Source organism: Pan troglodytes, chromosome 15, assembly GCF_028858775.2.
Source record: "Pan troglodytes isolate AG18354 chromosome 15, NHGRI_mPanTro3-v2.0_pri, whole genome shotgun sequence".
Lineage (NCBI taxonomy): Eukaryota > Metazoa > Chordata > Mammalia > Primates > Hominidae > Pan > Pan troglodytes.
Window position 1 is genome coordinate 104,004,891 of NC_072413.2, and position 27,917 is coordinate 104,032,807.

At 43.1% G+C, this 27,917-nt stretch overlaps 1 pseudogene and 2 gene segments (V, D, J or C); all 3 read right to left on the bottom strand.

Moving 5' to 3' along the window:
* Positions 1-2,517: 2,517 nt before the first annotated feature.
* Positions 2,518-27,828, bottom strand: LOC134806971 (immunoglobulin heavy variable 4-30-4-like). The segment is given in 3 exon segments: positions 2,518-2,641; positions 3,230-3,553; positions 27,503-27,828. Coding segments are annotated over 3 exon segments (423 nt in total).
* On the bottom strand, positions 13,532-14,256 carry LOC134808392 (immunoglobulin heavy variable 3-30-like; annotated as a pseudogene).
* The window catches only part of LOC749440 (immunoglobulin heavy variable 4-34-like), a 34,511-nt gene continuing 24,829 nt past the window's right edge, over positions 18,236-27,917 (bottom strand). Inside the window, 2 exon segments of the V gene segment in view lie at positions 18,236-26,585; positions 27,102-27,419. Of these exon segments, the coding sequence occupies positions 26,470-26,585; positions 27,102-27,419 (434 nt within the window).

Here is a 27,917-nt window from a genome sequence, read left to right on the forward strand (position 1 = left end):
ACTCTTTCCTCATTAACAACAAACCTGAAAAATTATGAATAAATGAAGAAGAAAACCTTTTAACATATCTGAGTTGCTTTCATGGAGCAAACAAGAGGACTGAAATCTGAGGAGGCAGACACCTGCAGAGAGGACTGGGGCCCACATGTTACCGAACCCAGGGCAGGTGCCACGGGATGGCACTGAGAGAGGAACAGGCTAACCTGGAAATACTTAGTGAGGATTTTTTTTTAATTTTGGATGCATGTGCTAATGGTGTTAGATGTGAAACTATTAGTCCTTGCAGGCTTTTTCCCGGGGATCTGAAAAATCCACAGTCAGCTCCCTTATCTGCTGCCCTGCAGTGCTGACAGGAAGAGAAGAACGGTAAGGACTGTGGAACGCCTGGATTCACCTCCACTGTCTCCAGGGGAAATCCACTAAAACCTGAGTCCTATGGCCTGTGATGTGGTCAACAGAAACCAAAGAAAACAGACGATTCCCAGGAAACTCCATCCAGATGAAATCCTTAATCTTCAGGTTAAGTACAATGGAGGAGAAGCTGAGGACATGGCAGAGAAACCACTGTAGGTTGGAAAAGACACTCTACCCCTGGGGGAAGAGGTAAGAACAGGAAACTTGGGAAGGCCACCCTGAGAATCATGATTACTGCATATGCATAAGAAGGAGGTTGTTTTGGAAGGTTGGAGAACGTCCCCGTTTGTTCGAACCCCTTCTCCACATGGTCAACTAGGTCTGCAGAATAGTGAAGTAGCTGCATCAGCTCCATTCTGGCCTCTGTCATGTGACAGTTTTGGTGGATTTGCTTTCTGCTCTCTCATAATTTGTTCCCTCTCTCAACTCCTAGCTCCATTCTTCTTTTAATTCTCACTTTATTGAAGAGATTCATATTTAGCTTAGAATATCAAAACCTTTGGAAGTAATTTTCATCTCAAACCTACCAAATCTAATGAGCTCTCTCCAGGGGTGCCCATCTGTTTCTTTTCTCCCTTTTCTATGGGGTATGGCCCTTGTTTCTCCCTGAGTCCAGCTCTTATTTTCATATGCATGAGGAGTCTAACCATCACACACCCAGGAACATCTTGGAGCAACGTAAACTACCATCCGTCTCCTCAGCCCTCATGTGCACAGTGGCCACTCTGTCAGCTGCTGTATGTGCTTTAGGGCTTTCCATGTAAAAGTGTCTCTCACTTTCCCCCCAAATAAAGTTCCTGGTCCTTAAATACCTTCAAGAGCCAGTCTTCTTTACTGCCCCTTTGTTGCTAATATTGTTTTATTCCATTAAAATACACTGGGAACCTCAGTGACTATTGTCTGACTTCTATTATCCCATTGTCTGACTTCTGCCTGACTGACCCACCCATGAGCTTTAATCCACTGCTCTGCAGCTGATGGGGCCATCTGGACCTTCATTCATAAGAGGTGTGTAATTTATTAGAGAAGACCTGAGATCAGCAGGCGCCTGAGCTCCTCAGAACACAGGTGTGTCCTGCAGTAGAGTGTGTGTGACTGAAATCACACGTCTGTATAACTTGTAGCCTCAGCCCATAAGGTGATGCCAGCTTCTGGCCATTCCTGGGCAACCTGATGTGGGGTGCCCGCAGAAGGATGGGTACATGACAAGGATGTTAGAAACCGATGTGGTGTTGGGGGCATGGACGGCCAAATTTAATTTAAATCTACTCTGTCCTTGATACTTGGGGAAGACTGGGAGAAAGGGAACAAAACTCAGACCCTGTGTAGCTCCTAACTTAGGAAGCATCAATGCAAATTTAGAAAGTTGAAGGAATAGACTATACTTTAAGGGATCATTTCTATAGTTCGTTCGAGGAAGTTGAAGGAAAACAGTTATGTTGGTGATGTTGGTGTGTTTTCCTGTGACTTACTTAGGAGACAGCAGAAGATGTTCAGTGGTCAGTCTCCATGCAGCTGGTCCTCATTGTCCATTTGTTATATCCACATGAAATATAAAAGAAAATCTTGTGGTACAGGCACCAGGGCTGGTTTCAGAGACCTTGCCCCAAAAATGGCCAACAGGGGCCAGGTGCGGTGGCTCACACTTTTAATCCCAACACTTTGGGAAACCGAGGCAGGCAGATCATGCAGTGAGGAGATTTGAGACCATCCTAACACAGTGAAACCCTGTCTCTGCTAAAAATACAAAAAAAAAAATAGCCTGGCATGGTGGTGGACACCTGTAGTCCCAGCTGCTCAGGAGGTTGAGGAAGGAGAATTGCTTGAACCCAGGAGACGGGGGTTGTAGTCAGCTGAGATTGCACCACTGCACTCCAGCCTGGCCACAGAGCGAGACTCCGTCAAAAAAAAAATGGCCAACAGGGCCATGACACATTTTGATATGAGAACTACTATTTCTGCCAACTTCATATGGAAATCTGAGAGATGTGCCCAGCCTCAGGGGGCTGCTTCTCCCTCCAGGAGATAACAGAGTTATGTGGTATTAGTCTGTCTGGGTCTTCATAAGAAGACAACAGGAGTGGGTGGCTTAAACAACAAACATTGATTTTCTCACCATTCTGAAGTCTGAATGTCCAAGGTCCAGGTGCTGGCAGGGTTGGTTCTTGGTGCGGCTTCTTCTTGGCTTGCATCTTCTAGTCCACTATGTCTCCACATGGCCTCTTCTCTGTGTGCACAGGAAAAGTGAGAGGTCTCTGGTGACTCTTCCACTTCTTATAAAGACAAGAGATCTATTGCATTAGAATCTCAGACTTATGATCACATTTAACCTTAATTCCATCCTTAAAATTCCAATATAGATCAATTGGATTTAAGGTTTCAGCATTTGAATTTCAAAGACAGCACAATTCAACTGATGACACAAATCAAGAGATGGTGAGAAGTATTGGAATATATATATTTTTTTAATTAAGAAGGAAAAATGGGACATTCAGGAACTTGTAGGAAAGTTCCTAGTAACTAGTGACACTTTGACTCTAAGAGGAAAATTTGCCTTCCTCCTTCCTTTCCTACCACAAGGATGTGAGGAAGCAGAACCACAGATAATAAAGAAAGAGGAGCCCTGGGGACAGCTGAGGTCCTGGCGAGGAGGGAGACCACTGAGCTGATGAGGAAGCCCCGCCCTCCCTGCACCTGCTCCTGACCCGGCCTCCTGCTCTGTGGGCCCCGCGCGCCCCCTGCTGGTCCTGAGCAGCACCTGCGCCCGCTCCTCCGCCTCCCTGCAGGGAGGTTTTTGTCTTGAGCTCACACTCACCTCCCCTCACCGTGCCTCTCGCACAGTAATACACGGCCGTGTCCGCGGCGGTCACAGAGCTCAGCTTCAGGGAGAACTGGTTCTTGGACGTGTCTACTGATATGGTGACTCGACTCTTGAGGGATGGGTTGTAGTAGGTGCTCCCACTATAATAGATACTCCCAATCCACTCCAGTCCCTTCCCTGGTGGCTGGCGGATCCAGCTCCAGTAGTAAAAACCACTAGTGATGGAGCCACCAGAGACAGCGCAGGTGAGGGACAGGGTCTGTGAAGGCTTCACCAGTCCTGGGCCCGACTCCTGCAGCTGCACCTGGGACAGGACCCCTGTGAACAGAGAGACACACAGTGAGCCCTGGGATCAGAGGCACCTCCCATATCTCCATGTCTGCAGCCTTGAGACACTCACCTCTGGGAGCTGCCACCAGCAGGAGGAAGAACCACAGGTGTTTCATGTTCTTGTGCAGGAGGTCCGTGAGTCTCAGAAAGTATTTCCCATGTGAGCAGGACCCTGAATTTAAGGAAATGTGTGGTGGTTTTCTGTGGGTGCCTAAGTGAGATTTGCATGTGGGTGGTGCCTCTGTATGGACAGGTGAAAAGGGATGAGGGAGGCCCCAGTCTTTTAGACTCTCCCTGGGAGGAGGATGCTGGCTGTGCCCTCTGAGAATTCCGTTATCTTCCTGGGGCCTCAACTCACTAGGTCCTGGCTCCTGTTGTCCCAGGTGAGGAAACAGATTGGAACAGCAGCTTAATGTAACAATCACTTGAGTTCAGACACACCAGGATTCACTTAACGTTATTTGTAGTTCAGAACCTCCATCAGGTTTAGAGGGAATCGCTCTGTCCCAGGGAGTGGATCTTACAGTAGCAAAACGGTCTTAGAAAACCCAACATAATCTACAGGGAGACCTCAGCATGGCAAGCGAGGAATCACTAAAGCCACCAGGGAGCTCCGGATGCACTGATACGATCCAGAAACATAGCGAGTCTGGGAACTGATGGGGACTTTGAGGCAGCCTCTTTTTTTTTTTTTTTTAGGATTCTGTGGTTGAAGGTCACAACACTGGGCCTCACTGCTCCCTGAACCTAGCCCAGCACAATGTGGTTCACCCCAGTGACTTTTTCAGAACTTTCTTCCTGTAATGAAAGCACGGTGTGATGTGTATGCACTATTGTGTTTACCTAATGAATGTAAAGAGAAGCACATTTCATGCAGCTGTATTTTCATAAATGTCAGACACTCATCATGTTAATGTCTATTTTTCCATGAATCTGTACTGAACAAATTATTCATTCATTGATTTGTAATAGTCTTATTGAGACATTATTACTATACATTAAATATTGCTAAAAGTGTGTAGTTTAATAAGTACTCAAGCCAAGCCTGGTGGCACACAACGGTAGTTTCAGCTACTTAGATGGCAGATGCAGGAGTATTGTTGGAGACCAGAAGTTCGAGGCTACATTGAACTATGATCCCACCACTACACTCCAGCCTGGGTCACAGGGAAGGACCACATCTCTTCAGAAAAACAAACAAACAAACAAAACAAAATGTAATTCCACTCGTGCTCACCTGTGCATCTCCAAAAGCCATCCAAATAATGAACAAACAAATTACACTTAAAAGTTTCCTTGTGTTCCTCTACAATTCCTCCTTCCCAAATATTTTCTTCCCCACCATATTCTGAGTCAGTCCTTCATATTTAATGCTTTAGTTTTGAGTTTCAAGAATTATACAGGAATTATATAGTATGTGTTCTATTTGTGTGGCTTGTCGCACATAACTACTTATGATGCAAACATGTTGAGCATCAACAATGTATTGATTCTCATGATGGATGTTATTACAGTAAATTAGCATGCCATCACTTTTTATCTATATATCTTCTTGATACGTGTATGATTTCTAGTTTCTTAGTATTACACATAGAGGTGCTTCTCAGCTTGGAGATGTAAGCACCCCATAAAAATGTTATTATTCTTACAACAGCTAATAAACTTACTGATCTGCAAATTAGCACATATACATCAAATTTTTGATGTTATAGGACAAACAATATATCTGAAATCTGAAGAGAGATAAGGACTTGCAGGGAAATAAACAGGAGCAGATGATAATCTTTTCTGGGACAGAGGCTGCCAAATGCCATTTAAGTTAGCACACGATTAAAGTAGACATATTCATTGGATGGTTTCAATTTGAGTGTGATAGAGAAGTTATTGTTTAAATTCTCAGAGTGTATACAGTTGAGGAATTCCTCCTGCTATTGAAGCCTTTTTCTTCAGTACTGGGGATACATCACAAAATGCTCCACCTTCTACCCCTTGGGATGGTGCTGCCTGGGAAAGCAAAACAGCAACTACAGCTGAAATGCATCCAGACACACCTCCCCATCACCACTACATTGCAAGAGAAATTATCTGCAGAGGTAAAGCCACCAAAACCACTGTTCTACACACACTGGAGAAACCAATAAGAACTGGGAGGGGAGAGAGGAATGCACCAAGTCCCTGTCCAGGCCCACCTCCCATCTTCCCTCAGGAGTAACAGCCTTATTCAAAAGGAAAAGGCAGAAACTGAAGAAATCAGTGGGAAGACATAGTGGCTGCTGAAGGAACATATGAATAAAAATGAAGAGGCCAGTTGCGGTGCCCCACGCCTGTAATTCCAGCACTTTGGGAGGCTGAGGTGGAAGGATCACCTGAGGTAGGGAGTTTGAGACCAGCCTGACCAATATGGAGAAATGTCATCTCTGATAAAAATACAAGATTAGCGGGGCATGGTGTCACATGCCTGTGATCCCAGCTACTCTGGAGGGTGAGGTAGGAGAATCACCTGAACCTGGGAGGGGGACATTGCAGTGAGCTGAGATGGCACCATTGCACTCCAGTCTGGGCAAGAAGAGGGAAAATCCACCTAAGAAAAAAAAAAAAAAAGAATGGCAAGAATGGCCAAGTGTAGATGAAGCGCCCTGGAAACCTAGCTACTTGCTAGTCAGGAGGTTGAGGTGGGAGGATTCTATAAGCCAGGAATTTAAAATCACTGTGAGCTATGTTATGATCACAGCACTGCAGTCCAACCTGCACAACAGAGACTCCGTCTCAAAAAAAAAAAATTAAGAATTTCACACAATTGTAAAGCTACTCAGAGGAAGTTAAACTGCGCATCCTCACATATCGTCTGGCACTTCTGATATTTTGAAGAAAACAGGTGACCTAAGACCTTCAGAATAAGCTGATGATCTCAAATCATGAAAAGCTTACACACAAGACATTGGACCAGAATCCTCCTCAATATTCTCCTCATTATTCTTTGCTTATAAACAGTCTTCTCATTTTCTGCAGACCTGGCTGTTGTCCACCCATATTGGAGTCTTGTCTCTCTTCTTACTCATCATTTGTATACTTGCTATTTAGAGTAAGTCATCAGAGTCTATGTTTAGGCCTGACTGCTGAGAACTTCAGGCTCTTTCCTCCATCATCTCTTTTTTTAAGCATACAAGGTAAATCTAGTCAGAAATCACAGGAGCTCCCTCATTTGATGCCAATTTGACCTTGAAACCCCACAAAACCCTTCCTGCAAGTAGGATGCTCTGCCCCGCTCCCCACCAAACCATGATAACAACCCTGAGCCAGTCTCCTTCCCTGCCCTATCAAGCCACTTTGGACCTTAATGAGAGACCTGCCCTGCTCTCAGCAGACACCTTAAGGATACAGGTAACTATCCTTTCCATACTCACTTGGTGTGAGTGTGTGGCATAATCACACTCAACATCCACAGAAAATTTTAGTCGAGATCTCTTGGCATTGGCATTGTGTCGGCTACAATGGATGCTGGGAGCTTGGTGTCACGGCTCCTTCCAAAGGACATGCCTGCTCCCTGAGTTAACTCCAGGATGCAGTTGGACATGCCTCCTGGGGTTTGAGAAGCTCCTTTCATGTACTGAAATCCTGTCATTATGTTTTTGTATTCTAGTGTCTCCCTCAAAGTACAGTGAGACCCACGGTCCATTCATGTGTGTATTCAGGACTCTCTGAATTTTATGTATTTTATTCATCTCTCTCTACTACCTTTTCTACCAAATTAGACATTTTAAAATTTGCAATATTTTAATGAGGTGAAATTAGCAAATAAGAATCTTTACATAAAGTGTACAATTTTACAAATAGTGACATAATCCTCACTTTTACTAACAGAGAAAAAATCAATTATCCTAGAAATTTCCTTTTGCTCTCCTGTCGTTTCTCCTTTCTATACCTTCTCTTCTTGGACCATGTCCCCAGTCAATTACAGATCTTTTTATGTAACTTTAAGTTCATTTTTACTTTATAGAAATTACAGAAGTGGAATCGTATGTATGCACTTTTGTTTGTTTGACTTATTTTACTTATTCAGGTACTTGTTATTTTAAGCATGGTGTTGAGTGCATCCAGCAGTACTTGATTGTAACAGTGGGTATTATTCCAGTAAGTGAATTTTCCACAATTTGTTTACCAGTTAAGCTGCTGAATAACAGTTGGATCACTTTTGGTCTCTGGGTATAATAAACAAAGATGCTACTTAGCTCAGAGAAATAACAAGCTGAGAAACACATGGTTCTTATTTTTACATAACATGAATAGCAGGCAAAGCAGAAAAGCTGCACACTAATCAATTTGCTTCAATACATCAGATAATTAAAGTTGGGAAGCTCTGTGTGTGTGTCAGTTCACGTGTTTTTGTGTGACAGAGAGAGAAGGCAGGAGGAGAGACCATGCCAAAGAGACCCTATCTGTTTTGACCATAATGTGTGAGGTACTCAAGTAAATACAGGGACTTAGTGCTTGATGGACAATGTCCACATAAGATGGAGAGGACAACTGGATGCACCTCCATATGGGTACATATTAGTATTTACATAAATGCCATTTTCTAATCATATCAACACTCAGACATTAGAAGAGATGTAGTGGAGGGTGTCTGGTGGTGAAATATGATGGTGAGAACAACCCACATCTACAGCCCCTTTTCTGCCCTGTTGCACTTGCCCTGATGCTGAGCCTTGATCCTGCTCATCCTCACCCCCAACAATCATCCTAAGCCCCCATACTGCCCCGAATGCCCCCTGCTGCTCCTATTCACCCCTGCAGGGAGGTTTGTGTCTAGGCTCACAATGAAGGCCCCTCATTGCGTCTTTTGCTTCAAAATGCATAGTTGTGTGTTCACTGGGCACAGAGCTCAGCTGTAAGAACTGTTTCTTGGATGTGGATATGGACTCTTGAGAAGTGGGTTGTAATTTGTGCTCCCTTCACAACCCATGCACCTGATCCACTCCTGTCCATCTTCTAGGGGCAAGCAGATACAATTCTAGTAGGAAACACTGGTCATGATGGGGAATCCAGAGACAGTGCAGGTGACGGAGAGGGTCTGTGAGGATCTCAAGCCAGAAGTGCACTGCGAAACATTGTTGTTGATGTTAACAGGTTCTGGACAACACGGTGAAATTCCCAAATACATGCATTTGTTATGAGCATAAAGAGCTCACTCCTGTCCAATTTGTGAGTCTCCTAGAACAATTCAGTAGATTTTGAGGTTAGATTAAAAAGTATTATCACATGTTCCTTTCCTCAAACTTGCAACCAAATAAAAAAGAGAAACTGCTGTTTAGAAAAATGAACATTGAATTATTACCACGGTGTGCGATAACGATGATTTTTAGAATAGGATTGACCTGTGATAACCTGAAGACTGTCCTAATTCTGCGTCCACAATTAGACCTGAGCAGCAATCACAGGGAGTGAAACACCTGACTCAGTGAAGCCGCACCTGGGGGGTCTCCGCAGGCCCTGAGTGGTACAGGAACAGCTCCTCCCTCAGACTCAGTCTAAGGAGAATTTCTGCTCTTTATCTGGGGAGGTGAGGGTGAGTGTGTGGAAAGTACCAAACTTGCTCTAATCAAGATCTCTGCACGTGGAAGAAACCAAAGAATAGGAGAAACAACTGGTTTCAGTTTAGATCGAGCAGTTTCTCATGAGAAGGGCAATACCATGTCTGGATGCTGCACAGAATTAAGAAACAATGAAAATGGGCTAAAGCTGAAAATTACAATTGTTTGCAGATTGTGTTATTAATTATCTATGTCATCTGAGAAAATGAATTAAATCACATGGTTTTTATACAAAAATTAACAAACAGCGTGCTGGCCCTGAGAATGCACCTCCAATCCCTCCAATATCCAGGAGCCCAATAGACCAGGCAGCCAGCTGCTGCACTGCACTCTAACACCCATCACCTGTGTGTGCCAAAGACACCCATCCTGGGAGCTCCTCCCAGACAATGGCTGTGCACAGTGGAGACACTGAGGCATGGCTGCTGCTGGGACACATGGGAGATCCTGATGGACAACTGTGCTCAGCGAGGCACCAATGGCCTTGCTGGACTTAGCTTGGACCACGGGGTCATCAGGGAAGCTCCATCAAACTCCCACCCTTCTCCAGCACTAGTTGTGGGTCTGGCATTGTGGGGTGGCAGTGTCTACAGACTCACCCGGCTCCTATGCATTTTTATGCCTCCAAAACTTACATCTGTTTTGGGGGCATATGAGAATATTTCCTCTTTTAAATTAGTTTTCTAACCCAGGGACCTCATGGTGGGCACAAAACATAAATGTACAGAGGCTCAGAGGGGAAATATTAGAAGCAGAGGAAACCACAGATCCTGAAGGAAAGCAGCCCTTACCCTCCCTCCATCTGCACCTGCCTTGGGGCTGCACCTGTTTTGGGAGTGCTGAGTGTCTCCTTTGGCCCAGACTCCTTTCTTCTTTTTGCAGGAAATTTTGTGTCTGGACTCACACCGATGTTTCCTCACTTGGGACCTTATGTACAGCCATACACAGCCATGTCCTCAGTTCTCTGACTGTTCATTTGCAGATACAGAGAGTTCTTAGCATTGTCTTTGGAGATGGAGAATCTGCCCTTCACAGAGTCTGCATGGTGTATCTGACTTCCATCATCTTTTATATCTATTACTCACTCCAGCCCCTTGCCTGGAGACTGGTGAACTCGGCTCATTCAGAAGCTACTGAAGGCGAATCTAGAGGCTACACAGGAGAGTCTCAGGAACTTCCCAGGTTGTCTCAGGTCCTCTATGGGCTCTATCAGCTCCACCTCACACTGACCACCTGAAAATACATACAAATCCTGGTCAGAAACTGCCAAACATATCCACTGTTTCTCTCACTCATATCCACTCACTCTCACTCACTCTAGTTCCCTATGAGTCACCTTTTAAAATACCAATAAGAAAAATTCAGCTTAATTCACACCCCATAGTGAGTTCTCTGTGTTCAGTCCTGATTACCAAATGGAAACCCCTGGGAATCCCAGGGCTGTGGCTCTTCTCCCAGAGCTGCAGGGTCAGCTCTGGGCTTGTTTTCACCAGGAGAGGGGCCCTCCCTCCTCCTCTATAGCAAGCTGCAATGTGGGACGCCTGAGAAGAAGGCAGTGCCCAGAGCAGATGTCAGACTCCAGGAGGAGTTTAGTGGCAATGGTAGCATTTGGAAAAATATTACTTATAATGTGACTGTGCCATAAAACTCATTTAGCAATTATGATTTTTGGTTTTACACATGTGTACAAATACAAATATAACTGCATTAAGCAAACTGTAAGAGATATAAAGAAATAGAAAACAACACAGAAATAACAGAAGACCTTAATACCTCATGACCATAATGTTTAGCTAATCCAGAAAGAAAATTCTTAATGTGCCTCTGAACTTGAAGAACACTATTGAACAAATGTATCTGAATGATATTTACAGAACCTTCCAACCAAGAGTCACGTAATACACATCCTTCTCAAGCACACATTGAACATTCTCCATGATAGGTTACATGTTACATCATACAATGAACCTTAACATTTAAAGAAGAAATGCCAGCCCTTCTGTAACTCTTTCAAAAATTGGTGAGGAGTCAACCTTCCAAACTCTTTATATATCTATAGTAAATAAACTTTATGTTTCTCAGAGATGACACTGTAAACAGTCACAGATTTGCATACAGTACAATTATGTCTTGGCTATTTACAATTTACAGTAGTGGTTCTTCCTCTGAAAAATATAAGTACAATAGCTAAGTAAACAATGAGGTACTGCCATTTGGGATTTATTACATGTCATAGTTAAAGAACTGGCCTTTAGCAAATATTAAACAAATCAACCTGAATAAAATGGTCAATTAAATGACTCATTTTTTTCTAATTTATTAGAAAAAATTCCACCAAGTTTCACCTCAAAATGGATTGCATAAGTCTAAAAACAAACTTAAAAATAAATAGGAAAGGTAAGCAGTTCTTCAAAAAGAATGGAAGAAAGGAATAGAATGAAAGCTCATAAACCAGGTTAAGTCATTCTGAATATCTTTTGAACAACATAAAATTCTGCCCAACAGAAAAGTGAAGAAAAAACTATCACCATTTCTCCACTGATAACATCTATTTTAAAGGTAGTCTGCCATATACCTTCTAAACTCTTTCTATGAGGCTACCATGATAGTATTACCAGTAATAGACAAAGGCACCACAATAAAAGAAAACTACAGACCAATATCATTAGTAGACATGAATTAATCCCCAACAATAGTAAACTGAGCTCCAAAGTTTGTTAGAAGACCGTACACCATGACCAACTCAAACTTCTTCCTGAGATGCATACTTGATTCAACATTCTCAAATCAATCAGTTTGGTACACCACATTAAAAAACTAAAGAAAAAATACCTCAGTAACATTTCATCAGACACAGAAAAAGAATTTGAAAAAAATCAGTTTCATTATAAAAACTATGAACAAAGTAGGAAGACAAGAAAACAACTTGAACATAATAAAAGCCGTTAAGAAAGGCCACAGCTATTATTACACTCAATAGTAAAAGGTTAGAATATTTTGGTCCAATATCTGTAACAAGGCAAGAAGAAAGCTTTAGGCATTTCACTTCCAGGCCTCAACATTTGTTAAAAACATAGAAAGTTCTGGCATAAATACCTACACAGAGCTTAGACATAAACCCACATATTGATGACAAGCTGATTTTTAGCATGAGAACCATCAATATGACATGGCTAAATGGTAGTGTCTTCCAAAGAGGGTGGTATGAAAACTGGATTTTCCCATGAAAAGAATTAAGAATTTTAGGTTAGAATAAACACAAAAATTCACTCCAAATGCCTCAAATATCTAACTGTAATACCTGTAATTGTAAAACTCTCAACCCTCAAAAAATTAGCAATCTTTTTCTGGATGTTACATTCAAATCACCTACAAAAAAAGCAGAATTGAACAAGTGGGAATAGATTATGAAAAAGATTCTGCAAAGCAACAAAATAACTACAACTTACAGAATTGGATAATATGCCATATATCTGAAAAAGTTTTAATGTCCAAATGTGAAAGAAACTTCTACAACAGCAAAAAGAAAAATAGCCTCATTTTTAATAATCAGTTTTACACCTTTAACACTGTAAGAACCTAGAACTCAGGTTAATGTTTTTCTCCATGAGTAACGGTCCGTCTTTGGGTCTACTTGGCTGGACAATACTGTGTATTGATTTGACAAAACACTAATCCAGGTGGTGGTGTGAATTTTAACAGACGTTATTAAAACTGGAATCGGTTGACTGTATGTTAGGTAGATTATCATTGATAACCTGCTTGGCCCTGATTCCATCAGAACAGAACTGGAGAAGGTAAAACTCCATGCTGATTAAGCAGCTTCAGCTCTTTCTGAGACTTCCAACCTGCACTTACTGATGGTCGGCCCTGAGGATATTGGATGTTCCAGCCATCCCCCAAAATTGTCATCCCCTACATCTCACAGGGAAAACATCTCCCTTTTGCAAAAAGCAGGAAAAACAAATGGAAAAAGGAGAAAAACGATGAAAAAAGAAAGTAAATGGATTAGGAACAAAAGAAGCACCAGATCGGTGCTGATACTGATTTGCATACTTTCGTGTCAGGAGAAGGATCAGACGTGAAATCTGTGAGGTTCTACATGACGCTGACCCTGGTTCAGCCTCTCTATTGTCTGTGACCAGGATCCCTAAAGACTGTTCCAGTCAGGGAATCTCACGGAGGTCCCTGTCCTGGTTCTGATTGGAGAAGACTCACCGGGAAGCCCTGAGGTTACTCAGGACTCTGATGGTTGTGACCATGGTTGAGGAATTTTCATCCGTGTCAGCGTCAATCTGCATTTTGTGCCAGGGAGAAAAGGTCCTCATATGCATAGAGAAGACATTGTTAGGCATAGTTTTCTAAATTTAAGAGGTTCCCTGGGGAACCGTCAGAAGAAGACAAAGTCCCACATCCTGACAGGAAACGCCTCCATCTGCACCTGCCTCTGGGGCTGACTCTGACCAGTGGCTCCTGAGCGCCCCCTGCAGCTGATTCCCCCCAGCGTTCCTGCAGGGAGGTTTGTGTCTGGGCGCACAATGGCTTCCCCTCACTGTGTCTCTCGCACAGTAATACACAGCCGTGTCCTCAGCTCTCAGGCTGTTCATTTGAAGATACAGCGTGTTCTTGGAATTGTCTCTGGAGATGGTAAATCTGCCCCTCACGGAGTCTGCATAGTGTTTATTACTTCCATCATACGATATAAATGCCACCCACTCCAGCCCCTTGCCTGGAGCCTGGCGGACCCAGTGCATGCCATAGCTACTGAAGGTGAATCCAGAGGCTGCACAGGAGAGTCTCAGGGACCTCCCAGGCTGGACCACGCCTCCCCCAGACTCCACCAGCTGCACCTGACACTGGACACCTGCAAACAGAAGGACACCGTTATCAGAAACTGCCATACAAATCCAGTTTTTCTCATTCATGTTCACTCACACTCAATCTCTCTATTTCTCCATGAATCACCTCTTAAAAGAGCAACAAGGAAAACCCAGCTCAGCCCAAACTCCATGGTGAGTCCTCTGTGTTCAGTGTTGATCACCGAATGGAAACACCTCCGACTTCCAGTGCTGGGCTCCTCTCCCAGAGCTGCAGGGTCAGGGCTGGGCTGGTTTTCATCAGTAGAGGGAGGGCCCTATTTGCATGTCCCCCACTATATAGCAAGCTCTGGGGTGGGACATCTGAGGAGAGGCTGGGCTCAGGGCAGATGAAGTGTCCTGGGGGAGATTGGTAGTAATTCCATCATTCAGGAAAATATAGTTATATATTATATGCTTGTGCCTTGATTAACACTTAGCTCTCATAACTTTATTTTATTCTTACATATATACACAATATATTTAATGCAGGCTTCAATGTTACATTTTACAGGAGATAATTTACATAGAGAACACAGCAGTTGTGCAATGTCTAAGATAACACATCTAAAAACAATTAGTCCCATTACCTGGGCCTGTGCTCTAACCACTGGAGGAGGCAGCTCCCCTGAGATAACTCCAGGGCAGCGTGGACCATGCCTAGTGAAGTCTGTAGGATTCCCCATTTGTTATGACAACTTTCTGTGATTTACCTAAATACGCAGAGTCAACCATGGTTCATGTGTATGTTTTTGGAAGTCAGTTATATTCCTTGTGTTAATATCGATCTATTTATTGCTGCAATTCAGTCAAATATTATCTCATCAGTTTCTTTGTTATTGCTTTATTCGAGTGTAATTAATAAATAATTCAAATTTATGGTGAATGATTTGAAAAATGTAGACCTATGTTTGCAACCATTCACTCGCACTTCAGTCAGCTTTTGAATAAATTAATCCCTAAATCTTTCTCTTACTCCTCTGAAATTTAACTCACAACCCCATTACTCCCAATAGCATATTCTCAGAAACATTTAAATCTTCTCCATGTTAATTTATAATAGTGGCATCTTCTAAAATTTCTACAAATGTATCATGTAAAATATACTCTTCATTCCTTAGTTTCTTTCACTCAGCACAATTCTTTGAGAATTTAGCCATGTTTTTTAATGAGTGAGGCATGACTTGATTTCAGGCTGCATTAGATTCCAGTACATAAATATATGCCAAAGTATTTAACCATTCACCTGTAACAAAATCGGATTGTTCTCTCAGTTAATGGATCTGATAGAGAAAAGCAGCTACTCGGCATGGGAATGTAAAAATGTGTAAACTATGATCTTATTCTGACCTCCGTAACAACAAACCTGAACAACTACAAATAAAAAAAGAAAACCTTCAACATATCTGAGTTTATATCAGAGAGAAAACAAACAATAAACAAAACCTGAAATCTGAGGAGAGAGGAGGCTGCAGAGAGAAGCAGGACCCATGTATTAGTGTACCTGGGCAGATACCACTGGATGGCATTTAAGATCGGAACAGGCTGGCTTGGAAATATTCAGTGAGTTGGTTGAGGATGCATGTGCTCATAGTGTTAGACTGTGAAACTCCTGGTGTTTGCAGGCTTTTCCTACAGAATTATTAGGAATATTCTTGCTGTACTTTATGCAAATAATCAGGCCAAGTTTAAGACTAAAGTTTATTTTGCAAACAACTCAGTCTCATCATTATTTGCTGCTGACAAAAACCAAAACTGGAAAGAGAAACATTATATTTCAAAACATATCATACACTTATCTTTAAATTCTAATCTCGTCAGTTGTTTAAGTATTTGCCTGCATTTTAGACTAACTCTGCTTATTCCTGAACGCCAATCAATGATCTCTGGCTACAGCCCAGAAGAAACAAAAAGCGATGGAGAATATAAAAGATCTGTATCAATATTTTAATTCTAAGCAATTATCCTTTAAATCATGCCAGGTGATGGGAATGAATAGGGTGCTCCTAACCTGGAGGTTTCTTTGTTTGCGAAAATAAATCCCAGGGAGCTAACAAAAGCCAAGCCCTATGCACCCAAATCTTAGCAGGCATAACTACAGCCGCAGTTATCTGGGCATGTCAGCAGCCTTGGAATTTTTTTCAAACTGTCCTTATCACCTTGACCACCTTGTTAGGTTTTCATACATGTCTTCTAATAAACCGATTTGCCTTTTCTCATTTTCAGACCATCAAACTCCAAATGCTCATGCAACTGAAGCCTGGGATAATGGCTCCCTTTTCCTGGCGTCCCTTAGACAGGCCTCCAAGAGAGATCTTCCCAAACAGCATCCCCCGTCAGCGGGAAGCAGTTAAGATTTGTCTTTGTCTCTATTCTAACAACAGTTAGATGTACTTATTCAAAGAGGAAAATGATAGAGGTAGAAGGCACAGAACTCTCCTAGGCAGGTAGGGAAGAGTCCCCATAGAATCTCCAACGCACCAAGGTCATTGTGCACAGGGAGTTGCCTAGACATGCCTGCAGTGAAAATTGTTAATGTTGTCTTTATCACTCTCGGAATAAATAGCCACACATAATAATCTAGCTGCATGAAGATAAAAATTAACTAGTTTGAAATAAGAACAAGTCCCAATAAAATCAAAGTTAGCATGTGGTTTATAACATGATAGACAGGAGACATGGCTGAATGCTAAGAATGTGTTCACATCTATTTTATGTCATGATCAGGAAAATATTTTGTATATCCTTTAGATGAGTCCCACTGAGAGCATTGATTAACATTGATGGATAATACCTCAATAATAAAACTAAAGGTTAACCAGTAATTTGTATTAAGAACACAAACTTTCATTTAGGATATATTCTTCTATGTGTTGTGAAATCAACTCAGAAGGCAGGAATCGTTGAACTTATTAGAGCTGTTTAATAAATTAAAAATGAGAATTAAGTACATATGCTTTTAGAGGGTGCACAACTTTGGAATTTTTTGTGTCGTTTTGTTTGAGACGGAGTCTCGCTGTGTCGCCCAGGCTGAAGTGCAGTGGCACAATCTCGGCTCACTGCAACCCCCGCCTCCAGGGTTCAAGCAATCCTCCCACCTCAGCCTCTCAAGTAGCTGGGATTACCAGTGTACACCACCACGCCCGACGAATTTTTGTATTTTTAGTAGAGATGAGGTTTCACCATACTGGCCAGGCTGGTCTCAAACTCCTAACCTCAAGTGATCCGCCCACCTCGGCCTCCCAAAGTGCTGAGTTTACAGGCATGAGCCACAGCGCCCAGCCTGGGAATATTTTTAGAAACAGAGAGGGTTCTTACGTCTTCTGGAAATCCTGTTGAGATGGACAACAAGGGAAGAAACCCTCAGATGAATTTCTACCTACTAGAGGGCTGATTAATATCATTTTAAAGCAAATGCTAACACACAAAAAGCTAACATGAAACTAAAAAAATATAGTGATTCAATACAGCAACCACTATAGCTCAATCTAGTTTAAAATATTATCTAACCATGGAGGGCACTGTCATTGTTCATAGAAGACAGAGTCAATCCCACTCACAATCTTCTGGGAATGTTTAAAAAATGGCATCGCTACATAAAAATTATCAATTTTAATAAAATGTAAACTCCCTTGGCCAAGGGTTCTCCCACTTAGCACTATGGAATCATGGTTCACTCCTCAGGGTCCATCAGTTATTACCCTATGACTTGGTAGCTAAAAGGCCCATACGTTTATAGATTTTACACCAAGGGATCATCTTTGTCCTATTGCATGCATGTGTTACAAAATACGGAAAGTGATTCCTGTGTGATATCCACTCCAATCATGAAGAGTTAAAACTGCCTTTTTACTACATCTTTTCCACAGTGTCTTCTGATCTTCAATAGGGAAACTGAAAGGAACATCAGCAGAAAATACTGCTCTTGAATTATATTGGAAGGAATCTTATCAGAAACTTTTAACTAACTCACTGCACAAAACAGTCAGGCAGTTAATTATTGGCTTCATGTTTTACAACTAAAGAATCAATTCAGGCCAGATGCAGTGGATCTTCCCTATAATCACACCACTTTCAGAAGCAAAGTGAGGGAAATCCCATGAGACCAGGAAATCGAAGCCAACCTGGGAAACATAAAGAGACGCTATTTCTATGAAAAAATATTTTGAAGAATAAGCAGGTGAGGGGTGGTGTTCCCCTCTAATTCTAGATACTCAGGAGGCTAATACAGGAAGATTACGTGAGTCCGGAGCTCACAATTACAGTGAGCTATGATCACACAACTGTACTTTAAGCTGTGGAACAGTGTGAGAGCCTGCCTCTAAAAACAAACAAAAAAGAATCAATTAAGAATTCCACACAACTGTAAATCTACTCAAATAGGAGATGTTAAACTGAGCATCCTCATTGATTGCCTGGAGTTTCTGATGTTTTGAAGCAGACGTCTGACCTAAGACCTGCAGAATAAGCTGACAGTCCTTGATTGTGAGAAGCTTCCACCCAAGACATTAGGCCAGGACCCTAATTCCCCATCCCCTCCTTCTTTTTCTCATTATTATTTCCTTATATTTCTAAAGTCATCTCATTTCTGTGGATCTGGGTCTTGTCCACCCATACTGAACCCTTATTTTGTTTCTTTTTCATTATTTTTATTCTTGCTACCTAGAATAAGTTGTCACTCTATCTTTTGGTGCATGCCTGTTGATTACTTAAGGCTCACTCCTCCATCATCTCCTTTTTTGCAACACAAGGTGAATCTAGTTTGGACTCACAGGAGCTTCTTCATTCAATGTCAGTGGGAGTTTCAAACCTTATAAACCCCGATCTGTGAGTGGGAAGCCTCACTCTGCCGCCACCACTAAACCATTATAAAAACCCTGAGCCAGTCTCCTTTCCTCTTCTTTCAAGCCATTTTAGATTTTCCTGCGAGACCTGCCCTGCACTCAGCAGACACCTATACTGTGCAGATAATACACTTTTCCATATTCACTTGCTCTGAGCTTATGACTTCATCAGACATGACATAAACACTAAATCTCAGTTGAGATCTCTTGGCTTTGCATGTTCTCAACTACAATGGATGGTGTGAGCTTGGTGTCACTGTTTCTTTTTTTTTTTTCACAGATGCTTCTCAAAAGAAGACATTTATGCAGCCAAAAGACACATGAAAAAATTCTCATCATCACTGGCCATCAGAGAAATGCAAATCTAAACCACAATGAGATACCATCTCACACCAGTTAGAATGATGATCACTGTTTCTATCAACAGGACACACTGGATCCCTGAAACAACTCCAGGACACAGCTGGACATGTGCTATAGATTTGTTTTGTGTCCCCACCTAAATATCATCTCAAATTCTAATCCCCACATGTCAAGGGAGGGACCAGGTGAGAGGTTATTGGATCATGAGGGCAGTTCTCCCATGTTGTTCTCATCATAGTGAGTGAGTTCTCACAAGAGCTGATAGTTTAAAACTACGTGTCACTTCCCCCTCTCTCTCCTGCTGCGCTGTGGGATGTGCCTTGCTTCGCCTTCACCTTCCACCATGATTGTAAGTTTCCTGTGGCCTCCCCAGCCATGCAGAACTGTGAGTCAACTAAACCTCTTTTCTTTGTAAACTCCTCGTCTCAGGTAGTTCTTTATACCATTGTGAAAACGAACTAATATCACATGACTGGTGGAGTTTGATAAACTTTCTTAATGACAGTTTATAGGGGGGTTGATAGGGTTTGAAACTCCCACTGGCATTGAATGAAGAAGCTGCTGTGAGTCCAAACTAGATTCAGCTTGTGTGGCAAAAAAGGAGATGATGGAGGAGTGAGGCTTATAATCAGTGCTAAAGGTAGTACTAATTATACTAGGTAAAATTTGGTATCAAAGCAATTAGACAGAGATAAATAAAATACATGAACAGTCACAGACTCCTGAATATACACATGAATGAGTGCTGAACATTTCTGTATTTTTAGAGAAATGCTAGAATACGGCAAAATAATGGCATGGGGTTAAATCAAAAAATAATAATCTCCACATGAAGTGTTCAATTTTACAAATATGGTCATAGACATTATCATTATCCACATAGATAACAAGTCAATTACCGTCAAAATATCCTCTTCTTCTGTAATTCCTCCTTCCTAGACCTTCCCTTCTCCTACAATATTGACAGTGAACTACTGATTTTTATGTAACTTTAGATTACTTTTCAATATATCAGGTAATAAAAGTTATAGATTTATGTGTGTTGTGGGGTGGCTGTATATAGGTTTCTGTGTGAGAGAGAGAGAAGGAGGGAGGAAGGAAGGCAGAAAAAGAGAGGAATCCTACATGATTGACCACAATTTATGAGGTTCTCAAGTAATTATGGGGAATTAGTCCTTACAGACAAGGCTGATATAAGATGGAGAGGACAACTTGACACACCTAGCTATGGTTATATATTTATATAAATATCATTTTCTAATCAAACACTCACATGCATTAGAACAGATGTAGTGGAGGGTGTCTGGTGGTGAAACATGATGGTCACACAAAACGCCTCATCCAGCCCCTTTTCACACCAGCTGCACATGCCCTGAGGTTGAGCCTTGAACTTGCTCTTTCTGAATCCCCACAATAATCCTGAGCCCCCCGCTGTACCAAGCACCCTTTGGTGTCCTGATTTTCCCCCATGGTTCCCGAGAGCCCCCAGCTACCTGCATGCCTCTACAATGGTCTTGAGTGCCCCTTGGTGTCCTAAGGGACCCTGGTGTCCTGAGTAACCCTGGCCGTCCTATGCACCCCCACAGGGAGGCTTGGATATGAGTTCACACTGTGGTTTCCTCACTGTGTCTTTTGCTCTAAAATACATGGCTATGTGTTTGTTGCTCACATAGTTCAGCTGTAAGAAGAACTACTTTTTGGACATGGATCTGGAGATGGTGACTGGACTCTTCAGAAGAGGGGAGTAATCTGTGCTCCCTCCATGACCTATGCACCCGATCCACTCCAGTACCTCCCATGGGGGCGCTGATGGATGCAGCTCCAGAAGGAAACACTGGTTGTGATGGAGAATCAGAGATGGCACAGGTGAGGGAGAGGGTCTGTGAAGGCTTCACCAGGCCAAGAGTGCACTGAGAAACACAGTTGTTGGCAGGCACAGGTTCTGGAGAACACGCTGAAATTTCCAAATACTGACATTTCTATGAGAATAACGAGCTCACTTGTGCTCAATTAGTGAGTCTCCTAGCGTAATGCAGTGGATTCTGATGTTGGATTCAGACAAATATAGGCTCACATTTTTCTCCATACTTTTAACCAAGTAATAAAGAGAAACTTATGTCAGGAGAATGGCCATTGAACTATCTCTGTTCATGGTGATTTTCAGAATAGGCTTGAGATGTGATCACCTAAAGAGTGTCCTAATGCTTAACCAACAATTAGGCCTGAGCAGCAGTCACAGGCACTGGAGGTCGCCCACATGGAGAAATGTCTGACTCACTGAAGCTGCACCTGGGGGGTCTCTGCAGGCTCTGAGTTGTGCAGAAACAGCTCCTCCCTTAGACTCAGAGTGAGGACAATCTCTGCTCATTCTCTGGGGAAGGTGAGGGTTAGAGTGTGGAAAGAACCCAACTTACTTTGCTCAAGATCTCTGTACTTGAACAGAAACAAAGAATAGGAGAAAAAATGATTTCGGTTTTACATAGAATAAATTATCATGAGGAAGGCAATCATATGTCTGGATCTTGCACAGAATTAAGAAACAATGAATTTGGGGTAAAGTTGAAAATTACAATTTCTTTGCAGATTCTGTTTTTAGTTATCTATGTCCTCCAAGAAAATGAAGTAAAATCAGGGTTTTTATATAAAAATTCACAAACAGGGTGCTGGCCCTGAGAATGCACCTCCCATCTCTCCAGCATCAGGGAGCCCAATAGAACAGGCAGCCAGCTGCTGCACTGCACTCTTAACACCCGCCACCTGGTGTGTGCCAAAGACACCCATCCTGGGAGCTCCTCCCAGACAGTGGCTGTGCACAGTGGAGACACTGAGGCATGGCTGCTGATGGGACGCATTGGGCATCCCTGATGGACAACTGTGCTCTGGGAGGCACCAATGGTCTTGCTGGACTTATCTTGGACCACAGGGTTGTTAGGGAAGCTCCATCAAACTCCCATCCCTCTCCAGTACTAGTGGTGAGATTGACATTCTGGGGTGACAGTATCTACAGCCCCGCCTGGCCTCCTGTGCATTTTTTGCTTCCATTACTTACATCTGCTTTGGGACAAATGAGAATGTTTCCTCTTCCTACAATAAACTTTTCTAATCCAGAGATGTCAGGGGTGGCCACAGAAACATAAATGTCGAGAGGCTCCGAGGGGAACTGGTAGATGCAGAGGAGGCCACAGACCCTGAAGGAAAGCAGCCCATGACAACCACCTGCCCTAGAGCTGCCCCTGTTTTCTGTGGGTCCTGAGTGCCCCTTTTAGCCCAGCCTCCTCCCTTATCATTGCAGGAAACTCTGTGTCTGTGTTCACACTGATGTCTTCCTACCTGGTGCCTCACATACAGTAACACACAGCTGTGCCCTCTGCTCTCAGACTGTTCATTTGCAAATACAGTGAGTTCTTGGCATTTTCTTTGGAGATTGTGAATCTGCTCTTCACAGATTATGCATAACATATCTGACTTCCATCATCCTATATATCTACTACTCACTCCAGCCCCTTCCCTGGAGCCTGGGAAACCGAGCTCATTCAGTAGCTACTGAAGGTTAATCCAGAGTCTGCACAGGAGAGTCTCAGGGATCCCCCAGGTTGTCTTGGGTCCTCTCCGGACTCCACGAGCTGTACCTCTCACTGGACACCTGCAAACTCGTAGACATCCTGGTCAGAAACTCCCAGACATAATCCACCATTTCTCTCAAGGGTATCCACTCACACTCAATCTCTCTAGTTCACCTTTTAAAACAGCAACAGTGACAACCCAGCTCAGCCCAAGCTCCATGGTGGGTCCTCTGTCTTTAGTCCTGATCACCAAATAGAAACCCCTGGGAATCCCAGGGCTGGCGCTTCTCTCCCAGAGCTGTGGGGTCAGGACTGGGCTGGTTTTCATCAGCAGAGGGAGAAACCTATTTGCATGTCTCCTACTGTATAGCAAGCTCTGGGATGGGAATCCTGAGGAGGGGCAGGGCTCAGAGCAGACAAAGTGCCCTGGGGGAGATTGGTAGTCATCTTATCACTCAGGAAAATATCATTATATTATATGATTGTGCCTTGATAATCATTTAGCAGTCATCATCTTTTTGACATATTTGTAGAATACATTTAATGCAAGTGTCAATGTTACATTTTAAGGAAGATAAATTACATACGGAATAGTGTTTATACAATGTGTTCAAGGTCACACAGCTGGACAGTATTAGCCCCATTATCCATGCCTGTGTCTCTGACCACTAGAGGAGACTGCTCCCCTGAGACAACTCCAGGGCAGTGTGGGACACGCCTAGTGAGGTTTGCAGGATTCCACCCCTGCCAGGACATCTCTGTTTTCTTTTAATGTATTCTGCTCTTTACCTAAAATATACAGAGAAAACCAGTGTTCAAGCATGTGTACTTTCAAGAGTCTGAGATGTTTTGAGTGTTCATACCCATCTATTTTTTGCTCCTCCTCAACCAACATATTCATTTGTTTCTTTGTTACTGCTTTATTTAATTTCAATTAATAATTAATTCAAATCTACACTGCACCATTTGGAAAATGGTAACGTATGTGTGCAAACTTTAATCAGGTTGTGTACAATTAAGTTAACCCCTAAATCTTTCTGTCACTTCTCTGTAATTTCATCTGACCACCCAATTACTTTCAACACCCATTTCTCCCAAATTTCAAATCTGCTCTGTTACTTTAGAATAGTTGTACCTTCTGCAGTTTATACAATTGGAAGTTTATGAAGTGCACTCTTAATTCTTCAGCTTTCAATCAGCAGAGTTATTTGAGAATGTAGACATGCTTTTATGAGAATGAGGATGCCTTGATTCTAATTCTGCATTGTACTTTGGTCCATAATCATATGTCAAATTGTTTAACGTTCAGTTGACATGGATATTTGATTTGTTCCCTTAGTTTCTGGCTTTTATATAGAAAGTGGCTACTCAGTGTAGGAATGTGAAAAATGAGAAAACTATGGTCTTATTCTGACCTCCTTAACAATAAACCTGAAACACTGAATAAATGAAGAAGAAAACCTTTTAACATATCTGAGTTGCTTTCACAGAGCTAACGAGAAGACTGAAATGTGAGGAGAGAGATGCCAGCAGAGAGGACTGGGGCCCACATGTTGGTGAACCCAGGGCAGGTGCCACTGGATGGCATTGAGAGAGGAACAGGCTAAACTGGAAATATTTAGTGAGGTTTCTTTTTGGATACATGTGATAATGGTATTAGAGTGTGAATCTACTAGTCCTTGCAGGCTTTTCCCAGGAATTTGAAAAATCCACAGTCAACTCCCTTATCTGCTCTCCTGTGGTGCTGACAGGAAGGGAAGAACAGCGAGGACTGTTGAACGCCTGGATCCACCTCCACTATTTCCAGGGGAAATCCACTAAAACCTGCATCCTATGGGGGTGTGGTGGAGTCAACAGAAACTAAAGAAAACAGAAAATTCCCAAAGAACTCCATCTAGAAGAAATTCTTAATCTGCAGGGTAAGTTCAATGGAGGAGAAGCTGAGGACACTGGTGAGAAACCATTGTGGTTGGGAAGACACTCTACCCCTGGGGGAAGAGGTATGGACAGGAAAATTGGGAAGGTCACCCCCAGAACTGATTTCTACTCATGCATAAGAAGGAGGCTGATTCAGAAGGTTGGAGAACGTCCCCATTTGTTCAAGCCCCTTCTCCACATGGTCAATAAGTCTGCAGAATAGTGAAGTAGCTACATCAGCTCCTTTCTGACCTCTGTCATGTGACAGTTTTTGTGGGTTTGCTTTCTGCTCTCTCATGATTTGTTTCCTCTCTCAAGTCCTAGCTCCATTCTCCTGTTAATTCTCAGTTTATTGAAGAGATTCATATTTAGCTTAGAACATTACAATTTTTGGAAGAAATTTTCATCTTAAACACACCAAATCTAATGAGCTCTCTCCAGGGGTGCCCATCTGTTTTTTTTTTCTTCCTTTCCTATGGGATATGGCTCTTTTTTCTCCCTGAGTCCAGCTCTTATATTCATATGCATGAGGAGTCTAACCATCACACACCCAGGGACATCTTGCAGGAATGGGCTCTACCATCCGTCTCCTCAGCCCTCATGTGCACAGTGGCCACTCTGTCAGCTGCTGTATGTGCTTTAGGGATTTCCATTTAGAAGTGTCTTTCACTTTCCCCCCAAATAAAGTTACTTGTCCTTAAATACCTTGACGAGCCAGTCTTCTTTTCTGTCTCTTTGTAGTTAATATTGTTTTATTCCATTAAAATTCATTGGGAACATCAGTGAAAATGGAAGTGACCAGCCATCCCTTCCATTGTCTGACTTCTGCCTGATGGACCCACCCATGAGCTTTACTCCACTGCTCTGCAGCTGATGGGGCCATCTGGACCTTTATTAATAAGAGGTGTGTGATTTATTAGAGAATTACTGAGATCAGCAGATGCCTGAGCTCCTCAGAACACAGGTGTGGTCCTGCAGTAGAGTGTGTGTGACTGAAATCACACGTGTGTATAACTCGTGGCCTCAGCCCATAAGCTGATACCATCTTCTGGCCATTCCTGGGTAGCCTGATGAGGGGTGTCCAGAGAAGGATGGATGCAGGATGTGGATTTTAGAAAGTGATGTGGTGTTTGGGGGCATTGATGGCCAAATTTTATTTTAAGTCTATTCTGTCCTTGGTACTTGGGGAAGACTGGGAAGAAAGGAACAAAACTCAGACCCCATGTAGCTCCCCATTTAGGAAGAGATTCAGTGCAAATTTCGAAAGCTGAAGAAATAGACTATACTGCAGGGATCATTTCTGTAGTCCGTTTGAGGTGGTAGAAGAAAAACAGTGATGCTGGTGATGTTGGTGTGGTTTTCTGTGACATACTAAGGAGAACAGAAGATGATCAGTGGCCAATCTCCATCCAGCTGATACCTATCGTCTATTTGTTATGTCCAGATAAAAGATAAGAGACATTTGTTACACACACACACCAGGGCTGGTTTCAGAGACCATGCTCAAAAATGGCCAACAGAGCCATGACACATTTTTATATGAGAACTACTATTTTTGCCTACTTCACGTGGAAATCTGAGAGATGCAGTGCCCAGCCTCAGGGGGCTGCTTCTCCCTTCAGGAGACAGAGCTAACAGAGTTAGGTGGTATTAGTCAGTTTGGGTCTTCGTAAGAAGACAACAGGATTGGGTGGCTTAAACAACAAATATTGATTTTCTTAACAATTCTAGTCTGAATGTCGAAGATCAAGGAGCTGGCAAAATTGGTTCTTAGTATGGCTTCTTCCTGGCTTGCACAGGGCCACCTTCTAGTGCACTACGTCTCCACATGGCCTCTTCTCTGTGTGCACGTGAAAAGTGAGAGGTCTCTGGTGTCTCTTCCTCTTCTTATAAAGACAACGGTTTATTGCATTAGGGTCTCACACTTTGACCACATTTAACCTTAATTACATCATTAAAATTCCAGTATAGATCCATTGGATTTAAGGTTTCAGTAAGTTAATTTCAAATAGGGCACAATTCGATTGATGACACAAATCAAGAGATGGTGAGAATCCATATATGGCAAAATGAGTCATGCAGGAACTTGTAGGAAAGTTCCTAGTAATTGGTGAAACCTCAACAGTAAACAGAAAAATTGTCTTCCTCCTTTCTTCCCTGCCACAAGGATGTGAGGAAGCAGAACCACAGATAATAAAGACAGAGGAGGCCTGGGGACAGCTGAGGTGCTGGCGAGGAGGGAGAGCCCTGAGCTGATGAGGAAGCCCCGCCCTCCCTGCACCTGCTCCGGACCCGGCCTCGGGATCTGTGGGCCCCGAGCGCCCCCTGTTGGTCCTGAGCAGCACCTGCGCCCGCCCCCTCTGCTTATCTGCAGGGAGGTTTTTGTCTGGGCTCACACTCACCTCCCCTCACTGTGCCTCTCGCACAGTAATACACAGCCGTGTCCGCGGCGGTCACAGAGCTCAGCTTCAGGGAGAACTGGTTCTTGGACTTGTCTACTGATATGGTAACTCGACTCTTGAGGGACGGGTTGTAGTTGGTGCTCCCACCATAATTGATATGCCCAATCCACTCCAGGCCCTTCCCTGGGGGCTGGCGGACCCAGCCCCAGTAGTAATCACTGAAGGACCCACCATAGACAGCGCAGGTGAGAGACAGGGTCTCCGAAGGCTTCACCAGTCCTGCGCCCCACTGCTGTAGCTGCACCTGGGACAGGACCCCTGTGAACAGAGAGACCCACAGTGAGCCCTGGGATCAGAGGCAGCATCTCATATCTTCATATCCGCATTCCTGAGACACTCACATCTGGGAGCTGCCACCAGGAGGAGGAAGAACCACAGGTGTTTCATGTTCTTGTGCAGGAGGTCCATGACTCTCAGAAAGCACTTCCCATGTGAGCTGGACCCTGAATTTAAGGAAATGTGTAGTCATTTCCTGTAGGTGCCTAAGTGAGGATTTGCATGTGGGTGGTGCCTTTGTATGGAGAGGTAAAAAGGGATGAGGGAGGCCCCAGTCTTTTGGGCTCACCCTGGGAGGAGTATGCTGGCTGTGCCCTCTGAGAACTCAGTTCTCTTCCTGTGGCCTCCCCTCACCAAACCCAGAGTCCTCTTCTTCCAGGTAGGAAATGTGCTGAAGGAGCTGGTCTGGGAGACGAGTGTGATCACGGATCAAGGACAGATTTTGGAATAGGTTCAATGCTGTTCTACCTTTAAAGATTC